Consider the following 17,681-nt stretch of genomic DNA (forward strand, 5'->3'; position numbering starts at 1 on the left):
TAAGTTCCCAGCTCAGGGTGAATCTGCAGGTCAGCAAACGGCTGTGTAACAGCAACCAAGGGATGTGGGTGAAGTCCATACATGGCCTCACATCAGAAGTCCATATACGGCTTCACTGCTGTTTAGGGGATGGTGGGCTGTAGTGCTTTCTCAATGGAAGAGAGTATGAGGGTCGGAGGTGGAAGGATGTTTGCAGGCTGGGTTATGGCAGGTGGGGGTTTGGGGTGTTGGGGGGGGGGGGAGAGGTCCACAGTTGAGTGTCTGTAGAACTTGACCACAGAATAAGATTGTGGAACAGGTAATTGTAGAACTGGGAATTGTAAAGTGACTGTTCCAGGTCAGGTGATTAGGACATTACCCAGCATGCTTTGGGGGATCTTTATAGATGCTACAGCCTTATGAGACGCCAGACAGTGGGAGGGAGTACCCCCATTAAGATATTTTTTCATGATATGACAAGCAGATGCTTCCTTGCGTGTATATGTGTGTGTTTCTGGGGATCTACATTTCTAACAGGCGTGCACAAGTAGTGGTTCCCAAATAATGACTCTGTCAGAAATCTCCCAGATGAATTCTTTTTGACAAAGATTCACACTGATTTCCTGGTATTTTTCTGTGTCTTTCTTTTTAATCCGTGAAGATTTATTTTTCCAGGAGAAGGTTTTCCTGGTGAAGTACTAGAAGTCCTAACTAGGGGGCGATGTGGCGAGGTGAGGGCTCATATGAGAGCAGCGCTCCCGGTGCTGCTGCAGCTGTTGTTTCGGTTGGTGTTGCGTCGCGACAGGTTGGGCGTGGCCATGAGCGGGTAACGCTCGTCGGGGCAGCCGTACTGCGCCAACGTGTCCACACACTCCTGGCTGTTGGCCTGCCGTGCATACGCCATGGCGCTGTTGCCGTGGGCGTCCCTCGCCATCAGGTCCACGCCGTACTACAGCGACAGAGGGAGAGAGCAAGAGGGGAAAAAAACCACATCAGAGGAGAGAGGGATCACACCCGAAGCCTTCAGATTAGGACTTTCAGTCCATCTGTACAAGACAACTAAGACCAAAAGACCTTTTCCAGAACCAACATTTCCCAGTGTGCTTGAATCAAAGACACAACTGTAGGTTTTCAAAGGCCACCTCAGTTTAAAAAGAGCATTGGCTCTCAGGGACCCACAACACTGCCAGGTAGTACATTAAAAACCAAATAAATGGCTGGAGAACCTGTACCGGAGTCTGCCGGACTGGAGCTGAAAATCATTGATATGGACAAATGATGTGACACAAGGACCAGATAATCAGAACGTTCTAGTTCCTCTAAATTCTGTTTAAGCTCCTCTCTGGTACGAGGTCCAATAAGGTTAAGAGGGTTAAACTCTTATGGCACTTTCGACAAAACCAGCTGATTTCATAACCTGGCATGTCATTAGTGTAATCGAAATTGAGGCGGCCATCTTTGGAGTCATGCAATGTGTTCAGACAGTTTATAGTTTAGTCCAGATTAGGACATCTTTAAAGCCACCGTAGGCAACTTTGGAGAGGCGAGCAGTTTTGATGCAGCACCCCCGAGAATATCCCGTAGCCATTAAACAATGTGGTCTAAAGGAATTTAACGGTAGCATGTTAAAACCATAAAACTACCTACAGACACCTTAAACCTGGTAAAGACATTGTGCTGACTGCCATCTTGGCCTTACCCAGATGAGGAGTTGGGTGATGACCACGTTACCCTTGCGGCAGGCCAGGTGGAGTGCTGTGCGGCTGTCGCCCTCGCCGCACGTCTCGTTAACCTGCTGGCGAGAGCCGTGGGCCAGCAGCAGCACCACGGAGCGCAGGTCCTCATCGGCAGTGGCCCTCAGGAGCTGCTGGCCCAGAGAGAGGTCCAAACACGACACCGAGGCCAGGAAGAGACGCTGCTCGTACTTCGCCCGGATCCAGCGCTCACGCTCCTCCCTGCAAAGAAGAGAGACAGAAAAAAGCCACTTTATTTAGTCATATTACAGGTTACAAGGAAGTTTGTGTTCTGTATTTAATCCATCCTATTGTACAGGTGCAGTGAGCAGCTGCAGAGCCCAGGGACCAACTCCAGTTCTTCTTTCCACTGCCTTGCTCAGGGGCACAGACAAGAGTATTAACCCTAACACCCATGTCTTTTTCTTTTTTTGGATTTCTCCCCCCAAATGTACCCGGCTAATTATCTGACTCTTCCGAGCCGTCCCGGTCGCTGCGCCATACCCCTCTGCCGATCGGAGGAGGGCTGCAGACTACCACATGCCTCCTTTGATACATGTGGAGTCGCCAGCTGCTCCTTTTCACCTGACAGTGAGGAGCTTCACCAGGGGAAAGTAGTGCGTGGGAGGATCACGCTATTCCCCCCAGTTCCCCCCTCTTCCCTGAACAGGCAACCCGACCCATCAGAGGAGGTGCTAGTGCAGTGACCAGGACACATACCGACATGCGGGTTCCCACCTGCAGACACGGCCAACTGTGTTTGTAGGGATGCCCGACCAAGTGTAGGAATGCCTGACCAAGACATGGATGTCTTTTTGATGGTGGGAGGAAACCAGAGCACCCGGAGGAAACCCGCGTAGATATAGGGAGACCATGTAAACTCAACACAGAAAGGACCTGGGATGGCCTGGGGTTTGAACCCCATTATTTTTTTTGGATATATTAGATGTGCTTATCCTATGTGTGCATTTTGTACTCCATCTATTTATCCATTGATCTATCCATCCTTCCTTTCATCCATTTCATCAAATTATGTACAATTCATCCATCCATCTACATGATCCCAGCCTCCCGTCAGAGGTTAAAATAAGACACACATGGGAAGAGAGAGAGGAGCAGGGGCCTCAGGACGGAGCCACACATTGTAGTAAAAGTAGTGTCATTTACTGCTGATGGCTCTAATCCAGTGGGTTGATAGCGATAATCTCCTCCCTAATCCCTTCCATGTAAACACGGACCCATTCAGCCCCACTGGGATTAGTGGAGGATCAGGTCTCCTCAGGGAGGGGAGGGGGTAAATGGCCCAGGGGGAGAACCAGGGAGTTGGCCATGGATATTGAGCTGTCCCTCCTACTCCTCCTCCTTACCCCCTTTCCACTCCCTCTCAAAACAACAACACTTCCTGCAGGGGGTGGAGGAGGTGGGTGGGTGGGGGGGACCAGGAAATGAAGAAGGGGACACAGCAGTGAATCTCACAGGTTGATGCCTCCACTATGGTGTGTGTGTGTGTGTGTGTGTGTGTGTGTGTGTGTGTGTGTGTGTGTGTGTGTGTGTGTGTGTGTGTGTGTGAAAGCCAACGGCTGAGAAATGGACAGTAATACACTTAAACAGCAGGAGAGAAAGATAGCTCAAGAGGAGGGAAAATAGAGAGAGAGAGAAAGACAGAGACCGAGCGAGAGAGAGAGAGAGAGAGAGAGAGAGAGAGAGAGAGAGAGAGAGAGAGAGAGAGAGAGAGAGAGAGGAAAACAGGATAACAGTCTCGGTGATCACACGCCTTACATGGGCCCACGGGAGTAACACCTCCACATTATCCATAAGGTAGATAGATAGATAGATAGATAGATAGATAGATAGATAGATAGATAGATAGATAGATAGATAGATAGGTAGAGAGAGAGAGAGACAGAGAGAGATAGATAGATAGATAGAGAGAGAGAGAGAGAGAGAGAGAGAGAGAGAGAGAGAGAGAGAGAGAGAGAGAGATAGATAGATAGATAGATAGATAGATAGATAGATAGATAGATAGATAGATAGATAGATAGATAGATAGATAGATAGGTAGAGAGATAGATAGGTAGAGAGAGAGAGAGAGAGAGAGAGAGAGATAGATAGATAGATAGATAGATAGATAGATAGATAGATAGATAGATAGATAGATAGATAGATAGATAGATAGATAGATAGATAAATGTAACGAGACAAAGATAGACAGCTGGCCTGGTGTGGGAATCCACCACAATCCAGACACTGACTTGGTGTGGGGGTCCACAGTGTAAACCCTGGTGTGTGTGTGTGTGTGTGTGTGTGTGTGTGTGTGTGTGTGTGTGTGTGTGTGTGTGTGTGTCGGTGTGGCTAGCATCACGGAATGTCCCGGGGTCCTTCCTTCCTGCTCTGGCCCAAGGAGAGAGCAGGGAGGCTGGACCATGGGACCACGGCCCACAGCCTCCGGACAAAAGACCTGGAGATGTGTCTCTGTGTGAGACTGTGATTTAACATAACGTGTGTGTGTGTGTGTGCGTGTGTGTGTGTTTGCTCAGCAGGGCCTTGGGTCTCAGAGTCTCCCTGGAGGAGAGATAGGAAGTGCGGGGCCATGAGAGCACTCCCTCCGGGGCCCCGGGCACGCATGCCTTCCCCAGCCTAGGGAGTTGCTAAGGGCCAGGGACCCCGTATGTGTGTGTGTGTGTGTGTGTGTGTGTGTGTGTGTGTGTGTGTGTGTGTGTGTGTGTGTGTGTGTGTGTGTGTGTGTGTGTGTGTGTGTGCGTGTGTGTGTGTGAGAGAAAGAGAAAGAGAAAGAAGTGCTGATTTTTGAGTTTAAAGAAACATACACACACACCGGGGGACATTATGTGTCCCGTGAGTTACCATAACATACACATGGTGTGTCTCTTGACACACACACACACACACACACACACACACACACACACACACCTTTGTACATGTATACGGTAGACACATGTTGAACGGCAAAGACAAGCACACACATGTCCAGCCACAGGCAGACGGCCACATGTGAGCCAGGATGCACCACACACACCTGGCTGGACACACAAACACACACACGCAAAACACACACACACGCTAGTCATTAGTACTACACGTTGAGAGTTAGCAGTGATGTGATGGAATACTACATGGGAGAGAACACACATGCACTATCAGCAAGTTATCACTTCATCCATCCATCATCACATCCATCACCATCACATTCATCCATCCATCACATCCATCCATCACATCCATGGTACCAAGAAATATCTGAACTGGTGTGAAAAGCTGCTCATCCAGAGCAGCAGGGGGACATCAACACACTCGAGCCAAATGAGATCAACGGACAGACCCACAATGTCCAAGTCAAGGTGTCACTCGTGTGTTTCCAAAGAGACGTTTTGGAGGCAAGCCTGGCCCACGACTGAGTCCTAACGGGGGTTAATAAACGCTAACTTCTGGCACCGCACAAGCAAGCAAACCAAATGATTATTTCACCAATCTGCTGGCTGAGCTGGGACCCCCTGTTGTGTGTGTCTGTGTGTGTGCATCTGTGTCTAAATACTTGTATTCAACATATATTCAAATATTAACCTTCATTCATAAAATTTTAATTGAATTAATCGTCTTAATTGATTAAATTAATTTAATTTAAATATTATATTCAAATATAAATATTAATTAAACATCAATTACAAATAACAAATATTCAACGAAATGGTGTGTGTCTGTGTGTAACTCACAGGTACACAGCATATCTATATCTGATGTCTTCACGGCACATGAGAGGTAACGGCACTGACTACCATCAACACAGCAACAGTGTGTGTTTCTGGGCTGATGTTTACCTTCCTGTGTTGCAGTGTGTCTGTGTGTGTCTGTGTTTTAGACTGTGTTGTTTTCCCTTTTCACATCCCATTAGAGCCCCAGCACAAAGGCATGCTGGGTAGATAATTAAGTGGAGGTCCTGGTGAGATGGCTTGTGACAGGAAGACACATGCACACCACCTATCTGATACACACACACACACACACACACACACACACACACCTATAAATACAGCAGCGAGACTGCAGCAGTGGACAGGAATGAAGAGCAGGCATGTGGTGACGTGTGCTGGTGGGAGGAAGGGTTCCTTTCTTTGTGTGACCCTCCATGTGCATAACATGTGTCTTAATCTATGTGTGTGTGTAGTTGTGTGTTTTCTGCTTGTGCACGCTTTCATGTGTGTGTGTGTGTGTGTGTGTGTGTGTGTGTGAGGGGGAGCTAGAGAGCGAGAGCAAGAGAGCGAGTGTGTAAGACAGCGAGAGTGGGGTGTCCGGGTGGTGTAGTGGTCTATTCCCTTGTCTACCAACACGGGGATCGCCGGTTTGAATCCCCGTGTTACCTCCGGCTTGGTCGGGCGTCCCTACAGACACAATTGGCCGTGTCTGTAGGTGGGAAGCCGGATGTGGGTATGTGTCCTGGTCGCTGCACTGGCACCTCCTCTGGTCGGTCAAGGCGCCTGTTTTGGGGGGGAGGGGGAACTGGGAGGTGTAGCGTGAACCTCCCACGCGCTACGTCTCCCTGGTGAAACTCCTCACCGTCAGGTGAAAAGAAGCGGCTGCTGACTCCACATGTATCAGAGGAGGCATGTGGTAGTCTGCAGCCCTCCCCAGGTCAGCAGAGGGGGCGGAGCAATTGGCCAAATGCAATTGGGGAGAAAAGGGGGGGAGGGTCCCCCTCAAAAAAAAGACAGCGAGAGAGAGAGAGAGCGTGTGAGCCCATTAAATGTGTTGTTTCTTGTGATTAGGGTTTTCATATGCATCATACACAATTCTCTCCAAAACACTCACTCACACACACACACACACACCACACACACACACACACACACACACACACACACACACACACACACACACACACACACACACACACACACACACACACACACAGACACACACACACACACACACACACATTCTCTCTCTCTCTCTGCGTGTGTGTGCTATGTGTCTATTTACAGCTGTGGTTTTCTAGTTGGGAGTGTGTATGTGTGTGTTTGTGTATTGGTTTTTTTAGTGTCTAGGTGTGTGTAAAACAGAAAATCCCAGCAGTTTGTATCGGCTGAAAGTGAAGTGAAACATCACATAGTACTGTGATGTCTCCTCTTCACCATCACTGTCCTCCATCAACACACCTCAGATGTCAGCAGCAGGTCACAAAGCTCAGCATAACAACCCAAACTTGGCTCAACTTCTCTAGAAGGACAAAAAAGCATGTCGGTGCCAGCAGCGCTTTTGACTGGCGGCTCATTGATTGACAGCTTCATCAGCTGCTGTCACGCAGCGGTGAGCGGGAGTGTTCGCACGGCACCCGGGGGCTCGGTCGCCGTTGGAAACGGCGGGGCGGAATGTGATCTTGTTTGGGGTCACTCAGGGACATACTCTCGGCCCGCTGTCGCTTTCTTTTTTTCTTTGTGGAGACGAGAGGGGAGGGTGGCAGTGATTTCCTGCCTGTTGTTTGAGTTTCTGCGACTATTCTTTCTGTGTGTGTGTGTGTGTGTGTGTGTGTGTGTGTGTGTGTGTGTGTGTGTGTGTGTGTATGTGTGGTGTCAATGTTCCCCCTGAGTGGGTGCATTGTGAGGCTGTGTTTACATACAGACGGGGGTTTCCTGTCTGTCCAAAGCGAGGGGTCTGTCCACCTGGCTGCCCTCCACTGGACATCCACACAGCTGCTCCACCTTATGGAGATGGGGTAGTGCATGTGTACATGCATGTGTGTGTGTGTGTGTGTGTGTGTGTGTGTGTGTGTACACGTGCACGCACACACTGGGGGTCATTTATCCATGACCCCAAAACAGAGGAGGAACAGAGGCCTGAAAGTGGACACACACACCCCAGTAATCACGCCGGGCTGATTGCCATTAAATACCATAAAGCAGTCAGGGCAGACATGCGTCACAAATGATACTTTGTGTCTCGCTTCACAAACAACAATGAAATAAAAACAAACTTCCAATAATCGACTGATTTCACAACGTTTTCACTGAACATTTCAACATTTTAACCCAAAAACCGGCAGGCAGTGTCTACTGGCAGCTGACTGAGCATTAAAAAAAGAATATGGGGCGTCCGGATGGCGTGGCGGTCTATTCTGTTGCCTACCAACACAGGGGATCGCTGGTTCGAATCCCCCTGTTAACTCCGGCTTGGTCAGGCATCCCTACAGATACAATTGGCTGTGTCTGCAGCTGGGAAGCCGGATGTGGGTATGTGTCCTGATCGCCGCATTAGCACCTCCTCTGGTCAGTCGGGCAGACTGTTCGAGGGGGGGGGGTAGCGTGATCCTGCCACGCACTATGTCCCCCTGGTGAAACTCCTCACTGTCAGGTGAAAAGAAACAGCTGGTGACTCCACATGTATCGGAGGAGGCACATGGTAGTCTGCAGCCCTCTCTGGATCAGCAGAAACCGGGACAACTCGGGAGAGTGGGGCAGAGACCAGGATGGCTCGGGAGAGTGGGGCAGAGACCAGGATGGCTCGGGAGAGTGGGGCAGAGACCAGGATGGCTCGGGAGAGTGGGGCAGAGACCAGGATGGCTCGGGAGAGTGGGGCAGAGACCAGGATGGCTCGGGAGAGTGGGGCAGAGACCAGGACGGCTCGGGAGAGTGGGGCAGAGACCGGGACGGCTCGGGAGAGTGGGGCAGAGACCAGGATGGCTCGGGAGAGTGGGGCAGAGACCAGGATGGCTCGGGAGAGTGGGGCAGAGACCGGGATGGCTCGGGAGAGTGGGGCAGAGACCGGGATGGCTCGGGAGAGTGGGGCAGAGACCGGGATGGCTCGGGAAAGTGGGGCAGAGACCAGGACGGCTCGGGAGAGTGGGGCAGAGACCGGGACAGCTCGGAAGAGTAGGGTAATTGGCCAAGTACAATTTGGGGGAGAAAATCCCCCCCCAAAAAAGAAAAAGAATATTTGTATGTGGAAAAAAAAACTGCACGGCAGGGAGACACAGAATGACACACAATGTGACAAACTGATGAGTGGATAAATGAGTGTGGACGGACAAATGGAGAGCTAGAAAAAAGAGACTGGCAGACCAGTGGGAAAAAAGAGAGAAACAGAGTTAGATGAATAGATAGACAGACAGACACAGAAAGACATGGTATCTAATTAGCTGTAATTGAGCTCATTATGATGGTGAAACTAGTAGCTAATGACCTCTGTCAAGATCGACCTGTCCCCACACACACACACACACACGCACACGCACTTGCACACACACACACACATACGCACACAAAGGAAAAAAAAAGTGCTGATGAAATAATAAGTAAAAATGATGTAATGTAAAAATGATCCATCACACGGCGAGAGAAGACAAAGAGTAAGACGGAGATGGACAGAGCTGTAAGACAGACAGGCGGAGAGAGAGCGGTGTGAGAGAGAGAGACAGACAGACAGACGGACAGACGGAGAGGTGTTTTTAACAAGGTACGGTAAGGCTGATAAGATCCCAATTCTTCCATTTCACACCTCCCTCAGTCATTTTTTTCTATCTGAAACAGAGAAGGGAAGTAAAAAAGAAAAAAGGAAAAAGAGAAAGACGAGGCTGAAATCAATTAGCCTCTCCGCGCTGGTCGTTAGCTGCCCTTGGATAGGCACAGATAATTAAACAGAGGCGGGGGCAGGGGCACTGAGATGGAGAGTGGACCACTGACTTCTATTGCACTCTGCGATGGAAATGGAAGAGACAGAGAGCGAGAGCGAGAGAGAGAGAGAGCAGGAGAGAATCACACCACAACACAACACAACACAACATAATAATAATAATACATTTTATTTAAGAGCACTTTTCAAGGTACACAAAGATGCTCTACATAACTTAAAATGAACATAAAAGCAACACACCAAAAGCACAAAGCACACAACAATAATCATACATTAAAAGCAACTCTGAAGAGGTGAGTTGTGATTAATGATGTGAACGTGCACAGATCGGTGCAGTCTCTGATGTGTTTGAGGAGGGACTTCCAGAGGGACGGGGGACCTATACAGAAGGCTCTGTCACCTGGGTCTGATGCTTGGTTCTGCGTGGTGGAGACAAGAGATCCTACACTTGGTTCTATGTGGTGGTGACAGGAGGTCCGGTGCTTGGTCCTGTGTGGTGGAGACAGCAGTTCCTATGCTTGGTCCTGTGTGGTGGAGACAAGAAGTCCGGTGCTTGGTCCTGTGTGGTGGAGACAGGAGGTCTGGTGCTTGGTCCTGTGTGGTAGAGACAGGAGATCCTATACTTGGTCCTGTGTGGTGGAGACAGGAGGTCCGGTGCTTGGTTCTGCGTGGTGGAGACAAGAGATCCTATACTTGGTCCTATGTGGTGGCGACAAGAGGTCTGGTGCTTGGTCCTGTGTGGTGGAGACAAGAGGTCCGGTGCTTGGTTCTGCGTGGTGGAGACAAGAGATCCTATACTTGGTCCTATGTGGTGGAGACAGGAGGTCCGGTGCTTGGTTCTGCGTGGTGGAGACAAGAGATCCTATACTTGGTCCTATGTGGTGGCGACAGGAGGTCTGGTGCTTGGTCCTGTGTGGTGGAGATAGGAGTTCCTATGCTTGGTCCTGTGTGGCGGAGACAGGAGGTCCGGTGCTTGGTCCAGTGTGGTGGAGAGAGGAGGTCCTATGCTTGGTTCTGTGTGGTGGAGACAGGAGGTCCTATGCTTGGTTCTGTGTGGTGGAGACAGGAGTTCCTATGCTTGGTCCTGTGTGGTGGAGACCGGAGGTCCTAAGCTTGGTCCTGTGTGGTGGAGAGAGGAGGTCCTATGCTTGGTTCTGTGTGGTGGAGACAGGAGGTCCTATGCTTGGTTCTGTGTGGTGGAGAGAGGAGGTCCGGTGCTTGGTCCTGTGTAGTGGAGAGAGGAGGTCCGGTGCTTGGTCCTGTGTGGTGGACACAGGAGTTCCTATGCTTGGTCCTGTGTGGTGGAGAGAGGAGGTCCGGTGCTTGGTCCTGTGTGGTGGAGAGAGGAGGTCCCATGCTTGGTTCTGTGTGGTGGAGACAAGAGGTCCTATGCTTGGTCCTGTGTGGTGGAGACAGGAGGTACGGTGCTTGGTCCTGCACGGTGGAGACAAGAGGTCCTATGCTTGGTCATTTGTGGTGGAGACAGGAAGTTAGCATCGGAGCAGTGAAGGCTGCAAGGAGTATGGTAGTGGAGCAGGTCAGTGAGGTAGGGGAAGACCTGGTTATGGAGGGCTTTTTGAGTGAGGAGAAGGACTTTGAATTGGATCCATTGTGGAACACAGAGCCAGTGGAGGTTCTGGAGGACAGGGATGATGTGGTCACGGGAACGGGTGAGCAGCAGAGTCCTGGGTGTACTGGAGTTTGTTTAGGACTTTGGATGATGAGCCGTCGAGAACGATGTTACAGTAGTCAATTCTGGATATGACGACGGTGTGGATCAAGGTTTCAGCAACAGAGAAGGAGAGTGATGTGCAGAGATGAGCTATGTTTTATAGGTGGGAAAAGGCAGTTCTGGTGATTTGATTGACATGGTGTTTCAAGAAGAGGTTGCTGTCGAAAATGCTTCCAAGGTTATGCGGGGAGGGAGACAGGGTGGAGTTATCGATGGTAAGGCAGAAGGCTGGAGTAAGTTGCAGTGGTGATGGATGTAGTGGAGATGTAGAGCTGGAGGTAATGTTGTGTGTTCAGTCTCACCACCCATTTGTAGCTGTGTGATTATCTACATCCTCTGTGCACGGCTGACAAATCAGAGCTCTGACCTGTCTCAGCTGCTATCATCATCGAAGTTCCCTTTATGTATTTATCCCACATCTAACCTGTGTAAGTACTACATACTGATAATCATCCAGAAGTCCTCCCCCACGTATTTATCTTGTACCTGACCTGTGTCACCACGGCAAACACCTCTTCCTTAAGAGGTTATGTGAACAAAATTAGTACATCTTAAAACTAAATCTCCTTATTTTTCAACCATTTAGTATATAGCAAACCCTTCCATCGACCTGCTCACTGCTCAAAACACCAAAACTGGATGTTTCCAAATGCTTCCTCTTGATAATGGAGTACACATAGCAGATACACGGTGGAAAATGAATTCTGTTTTGGCAACCAGTGGCCCTTCCCATTTTTAAAGGTATAATCCTTAATCAAATGTAAACCAAATGAGGGGCGTCTGGGTAGCGTGGCGGTCTATTCCGTTGCCTATCAACACAGGGATCGCTGGTTCGAATCCCCGTGTTATCTCCGGCTTGGTCGGGCATCCCTACAGACACAATTGACCGTGTCTGCGGGTGGGAACCCGGATGTGGGTAAGTGTCCTGGTTGCTGCAGTAGCACCTCCTCCTGTCGGTCGGGGTGCCTGTTCAGGGTGAGGGGGGGAACTGGGGGGAATAGCGTGATCCTCCCACACGCTACGTCCCCCTGGCGAAACTCCTCACTGTCAGGTGAAAAGAAGCAGCTCTTGACTCCACATGTATCGGCGGAGGCATGTGGTAGTCTGCAGCCCTCCCCGGATCGATCGGCAGAGGGGGTGCAGCAGTGACCGGGATGGCTCGGAAGAGTGGGGTAATTGGCCAGATACAATTGGGAAGAAAATCCAAAAAAAAAAGTAAACCAAATGATCACCCTGTTACCAAAATACATGACAGGACTGGAAGCTGCTGTCACTCCCAGATTGACTGACAGGTCGTTTATGACAAGGACTTACACTAAACAACAACCCAACCTGAGTTTGTCATGTTTTCTGACGCTGTAGAAGATTTGCTCACATCACTCATGATTATTAAGATTGGAGTAAAACAGACCAATATTTTCTATTACCATTGGCGGGGAGCTTCTTTTAACATCTATAACTCAAATTCTTCAATTACGTATGTAAACATACCTTAGTTTTTCATATGGCCAAATTAATCACTGATTGGACCTTTAATTGCAAATAAGTTTTAGCAGCAGCCTCAACACTCTAAACCCCTCTCTCTCACCCTTCCCGCTGGATCTCTTGAGACTTGGCATCACCTGTGTGGCCAAGTGTGTCGGGCCGAGTGGCGTGACGGCAGCAGTGACCCCGGCAGCACGGGGCGCGCGGCTGGGGAAGCCATTGACATTTCCCTCTAGATTAACCAGGATGCAGATGAGCAGCCCTGCCTGAGCGAGAAGGGGGTGGGGGGATAATGGAGTTTCATCTGACCAGCGCTCCACTGGAAGAGGTGGAGCAAGAGAGGAAGAGAGAAAGAGAAGAAAAGAGAATGGAGAGGGGGGAAAAAAGCAAGAGTGGAAAGGGAGAGAGAGACTAAAAAGTAGAGCAAGGGGAAGAAAGTGGCGCATGAGAGAGACCGCAAGAGAGACAGGTGCAGAGAGAGACGGAGAGGTGTAGCGAGCAACAGAAAGAGGGTGCAGAGAGTGCGAGAGAGACAGCGAGAGAGAGAGGTGCAGAGAGACAGAGGGGTGAAGAGAGAGCGAATGAGAGAGAGAGAGAGAGGGGTGCAGAGAGAGAGGTACAGAGAGAGAGAGGAGGGTGAAGAGAGAGCGAATGAGAGAGAGAGAGAGAGGGGTGCAGAGAGAGAGGTACAGAGAGAGAGAGGAGGGTGAAGAGAGAGCGAATGAGAGAGAGAGAGAGAGGGGTGCAGAGTGAGAGGTACAGAGAGAGAGGAGGGTGAAGAGAGAGCAAATGAGAGAGAGAGAGGGGTGCAGAGAGAGAGGTACAGAGAGAGAGAGGAGGGTGAAGAGAGAGCAAATGAGAGAGAGAGAGGGGTGCAGAGAGAGAGGGGAGCAGAGAGAGAGGGGTGCAGAGAGAGAGGGGTGCAGAGAGAGAGGGGTGCAGAGTGAGAGGGGAGCAGAGAGAGAGGAGGGTGAAGAGAGAGCAAATGAGAGAGAGAGAGGGGTGCAGAGAGAGAGGTACAGAGAGAGAGAGGAGGGTGAAGAGAGAGCGAATGAGAGAGAGAGAGAGAGAGGGGTGCAGAGAGAGAGGTACAGAGAGAGAGAGGAGGGTGAAGAGAGAGAGGTACAGAGAGAGAGAGAGCAAGACGGGGAGGGGTGCAGACAGAGAGAGAGAAAGAGAGAGAGAGAGAGGGAGAGAGAGAGAGAGAGAGAGAGAGAGAGAGAGAGAGAGAGAGAGAGAGAGAGAGAGAGAGAGAGAGAGAGAGAGAGAGAGACCATGCAAGGCAGGTGCTTTAAGTCATTTTCAGAGCGGATTAAACAGTGCAGACTTTGGCGGTACACTGAAATTCGTGGTGGGTCCATCGTTGCTGCTTTTACGGCCATTTTCATCTTTCTTTGTGTGTTGGCTGCTGTGTGAAACATGTTGTGATGCTTACAAGTGCCTGATAAACATGTGTAACGGGTGTGGATTGTGGAACAGCATCACGGCTGTCTGTACACCACTGTCAGGGCGGCGGATCGATTTAAGGATGTCGGCCTTCATAGGGGTTGGCAGATTGCCATCGCCCACAACAATCAAATCACATGAGGACTGCGTCTGTTGTGCGTCCCGGTGCAAACTGACCCGCACGAACCAGACCCCCTTTATCGTCTGTGACTACCGCTGTCATTTCCTTTTGAAATAACTGCCAAATATTTCTACCGTGGACTCTGACTATAGGTTTTGTTCTCAAACCCACTTCGACATTAGCGGACCCCCACAGGGCCCCGGGGTCCCGTCCCCGTGTTGGAGAAGGAGTGGGTGGGTGTTCGCTCTTCTGCTGAAAAGTCAATGAATAATTTCTCTGAACAGCCTTCCCCTCGACCATGTATGACCGATTCATCTGTCTTTATTAAATCTGGCCCCGATTCCTTCCTTTAAACCAACTGTCTGCACACATCCACCGCAACACACAAACAAACTGTCTGCACACATCCACCACAACACACAAACAAACTGTCTGCACACATCCACCACAACACACAAACAAACTGTCTGCACACATCCACCGCGACACACAAACGAACTGTCTGCACACATCCACCGCGACACACAAACAAACTGTCTACACACATCCACCGCAACACACAAACAAACTGTCTACACACATCCACCGCAACACACAAACAAACTGTCTGCACACATCCACCACAACACACAAACGAACTGTCTACACACATCCACCGCGACACACAAACAAACTGTCTGCACACATCCACCGCGACACACAAACAAACTGTCTGCACACATCCACCACAACACACAAACAAACTGTCTGCACACATCCACCACAACACACAAACAAACTGTCTGCACACATCCACCACAACACACAAACAAACTGTCTGCACACATCCACCGCGACACACAAACGAACTCTCTACACACATCCACCGCGACACACAAACAAACTGTCTGCACACATCCACCGCGACACACAAACAAACTGTCTGCACACATCCACCACAACACACAAACAAACTGTCTGCACACATCCACCACAACACACAAACAAACTGTCTGCACACATCCACCGCGACACACAAACGAACTGTCTACACACATCCACCGCGACACACAAACAAACTGTCCGCACACATCTACCGCAACACACAAATAAACTATCTGCACACATCCACTGAGACACACAAACGAACTGTCCGCACACATCCACCGAGACACACAAACTGTCTACACACATCCACCGAGACACACAAACGAACTGTCTGCACACATCCACTGAGACACACAAACCAACCGTCCGCTCACGTCCACCGAGACACACAAACAAACTATCTGCACACATCCACCGAGACACACAAACAGACTGTCTACACACATCCACCGAGACACACAAACGAACTGTCCGCAAACATCCACTGAGACACACAATACCAACTGTCCACACACATCCACCAACACGCACAAACGAACTGTCCGTTCACATCCACTGAGACACACAAACCAACTGCCCGCACACATCCACCGAGACACACAAACCAACTGTCCACACACATCCACCGAGACACACAAACCAACTGTCCGCACACATCCACCGAGACACACAATACCTACTGTCTGCTCACATCCACCGAGACACATAAACCAACTGTCCGCAAACGTCCACCGAGACACACAAACCAACTGTCCGCACACATCCACCGAGACACACAAACCAACTGTCCGCACACATCCACCGAGACACACAAACCAACTGTCCGCTCACATCCACGAGACACACAAACCAACTGTCCGCACACATCCACCGAGACACACAAACGGACTGTCTGCTCACATCCACCGAGACACACAAACCAACTGTCCGCTCACATCCACGAGACACACAAACCAACTGTCCGCACACATCCACCGAGACACACAAACGGACTGTCTGCTCACATCCACCGAGATACACAAACCAACTGTCCACTCACATCCACGAGACACACAAACGGAGCCGAAACAGACCTTTAGACCCTTCATCCGAGGCTGCGTCTCTCTCTCTGTAATTCTTTTATTTCTGCAGCATTAAATAAATTTAACTTCAGTTGGACCGTCGAGGGAAGTTAACATTAGCACAATAACCAAGAGTCAGTCTGTCGGGAGAGGACACACACCACGTCCCCCTCGTCTCATCGCCGAACCGCTAGAGCACGAGCGAAACGGGGAAAGGATGGAAAATAAAAAAGAGGACAATATTTATTATCCAGTGTTTGAGCGTGGGCCCTCAAATGTTTACCAGCCGGCCGCAGTTCAGTGAACCCATTCAGTCCGAACACATTACCGACAAACACGAGGACAACGCTCCCCCCCCCCCCCCACACACACACAAAAATCTATTGTATGAGCAATTTGCCGACTGAGCCAATTAGCCGAGGGGTGGGGGTGGGGTGGGGTGGGGGGGTTATCCTCGGCGTACGGATTCATTTCTGCTTCAGGAGCTGACCCCGCCGGCTCCGATGGACGGACAGCAGGAGGGCAGATCCGGCAAGCGGCAGAGAGGCTGAGCGAGTCACGCATGCGGGCCGTGTTATTTATTTCTTCATTATTAATATGTGGGTGGGTGGGTGAGTGGGTGGGGGGGGGCTGGCTGGCTGGGGGTGAATGGGTGGGTGGGTGGGGGGGGTTAATCTGATGACTCAGGCATAAAGAATGTGCATTTAGTTTGTGCTTTTAGCCTGCATTAGCATAACCTCGCCGCGATGACAAACGATGAATGGTGCAGTGATTGGCTCGTGTCAGCCGGCTTAATGTCAGCAGTAAATTGGAGGGCTTGTTAGCCGACTTGGGGGACACGGTTCCGGGCAGCGGCAGAGGCAGTCATGTACAAAATAATGTCTATTAGCACTAATTTAATCAAGGCCTCCCTTTTACAGATGAATTAGAATGTAGGGCCAATTATTTTCCAACGTTTACACTGCCCCTGCCTGACAGGAGGCTTTTCCCCCCCGTGTGTGTGTGTGTGTCTGTAGCTTGGTATGGTGTAGTGCTTTCTGTGTGTGTTCCATAGCGCTGTACATGTGTGGGCCTACTCCATGGTGAGTGTGTGTGAGCACAGGGCTGTGTGTGTATGCATATGTGTGTTTGTGTGTGTGTTACTGCATGCCTTGTATGTATAGATCTGTGTGTGTAACAGTGTCCTGCATAGCAGTGTGTGTTGTTATCCCTGTTTTGGTGTGAATTTTGTGTAGTGTTGTGCGTGTGTGTGTGTGTGAGTATAGTGGAGTGTGTGTACTGTTTAAAATGCACACCGCGGGGTCGGCTTCTATCAACGGGGGCGGTAGATAATGGCACAGAGATGATGGCAGAGGGGATCAGCTAGTTCACTAACACACACACACACACACACACACACATAGCTACACAGACACACACACCGGCCCCCCTGAACAAACAAAGACCACTAGACCAGACACACAGACACACACACGAGAACACACACATGTACCGCATACATATAAGACATGGATACACTCTTACACACACACAAACTCATACCTTGTAATTTATATTTACATAAATATAGACATACTAGTACACACACTCAGGGATGACATAAGTGTGTGTGTGTG

At 50.0% G+C, this 17,681-nt stretch overlaps 1 protein-coding gene across 1 annotated transcript in view; it reads right to left on the reverse strand.

Moving 5' to 3' along the window:
* Positions 1 to 280: 280 nt before the first annotated feature.
* Positions 281 to 17,681, reverse strand: part of agap1 (ArfGAP with GTPase domain, ankyrin repeat and PH domain 1) — a 186,660-nt gene continuing 169,259 nt past the window's right edge. The window contains exons 14-15 of the mRNA XM_056301584.1: positions 1,679 to 1,934; positions 281 to 928 (exon numbers count right to left, since the gene is read on the reverse strand). Coding sequence (XP_056157559.1) covers positions 719 to 928; positions 1,679 to 1,934 — 466 coding nt within the window. The 3' untranslated portion in view covers positions 281 to 718. The remainder of the gene's footprint in view (positions 929 to 1,678; positions 1,935 to 17,681) is intronic.

This window comes from Lampris incognitus, chromosome 21 (genome assembly GCF_029633865.1).
Source record: "Lampris incognitus isolate fLamInc1 chromosome 21, fLamInc1.hap2, whole genome shotgun sequence".
Classification (NCBI taxonomy): domain Eukaryota; kingdom Metazoa; phylum Chordata; class Actinopteri; order Lampriformes; family Lampridae; genus Lampris; species Lampris incognitus.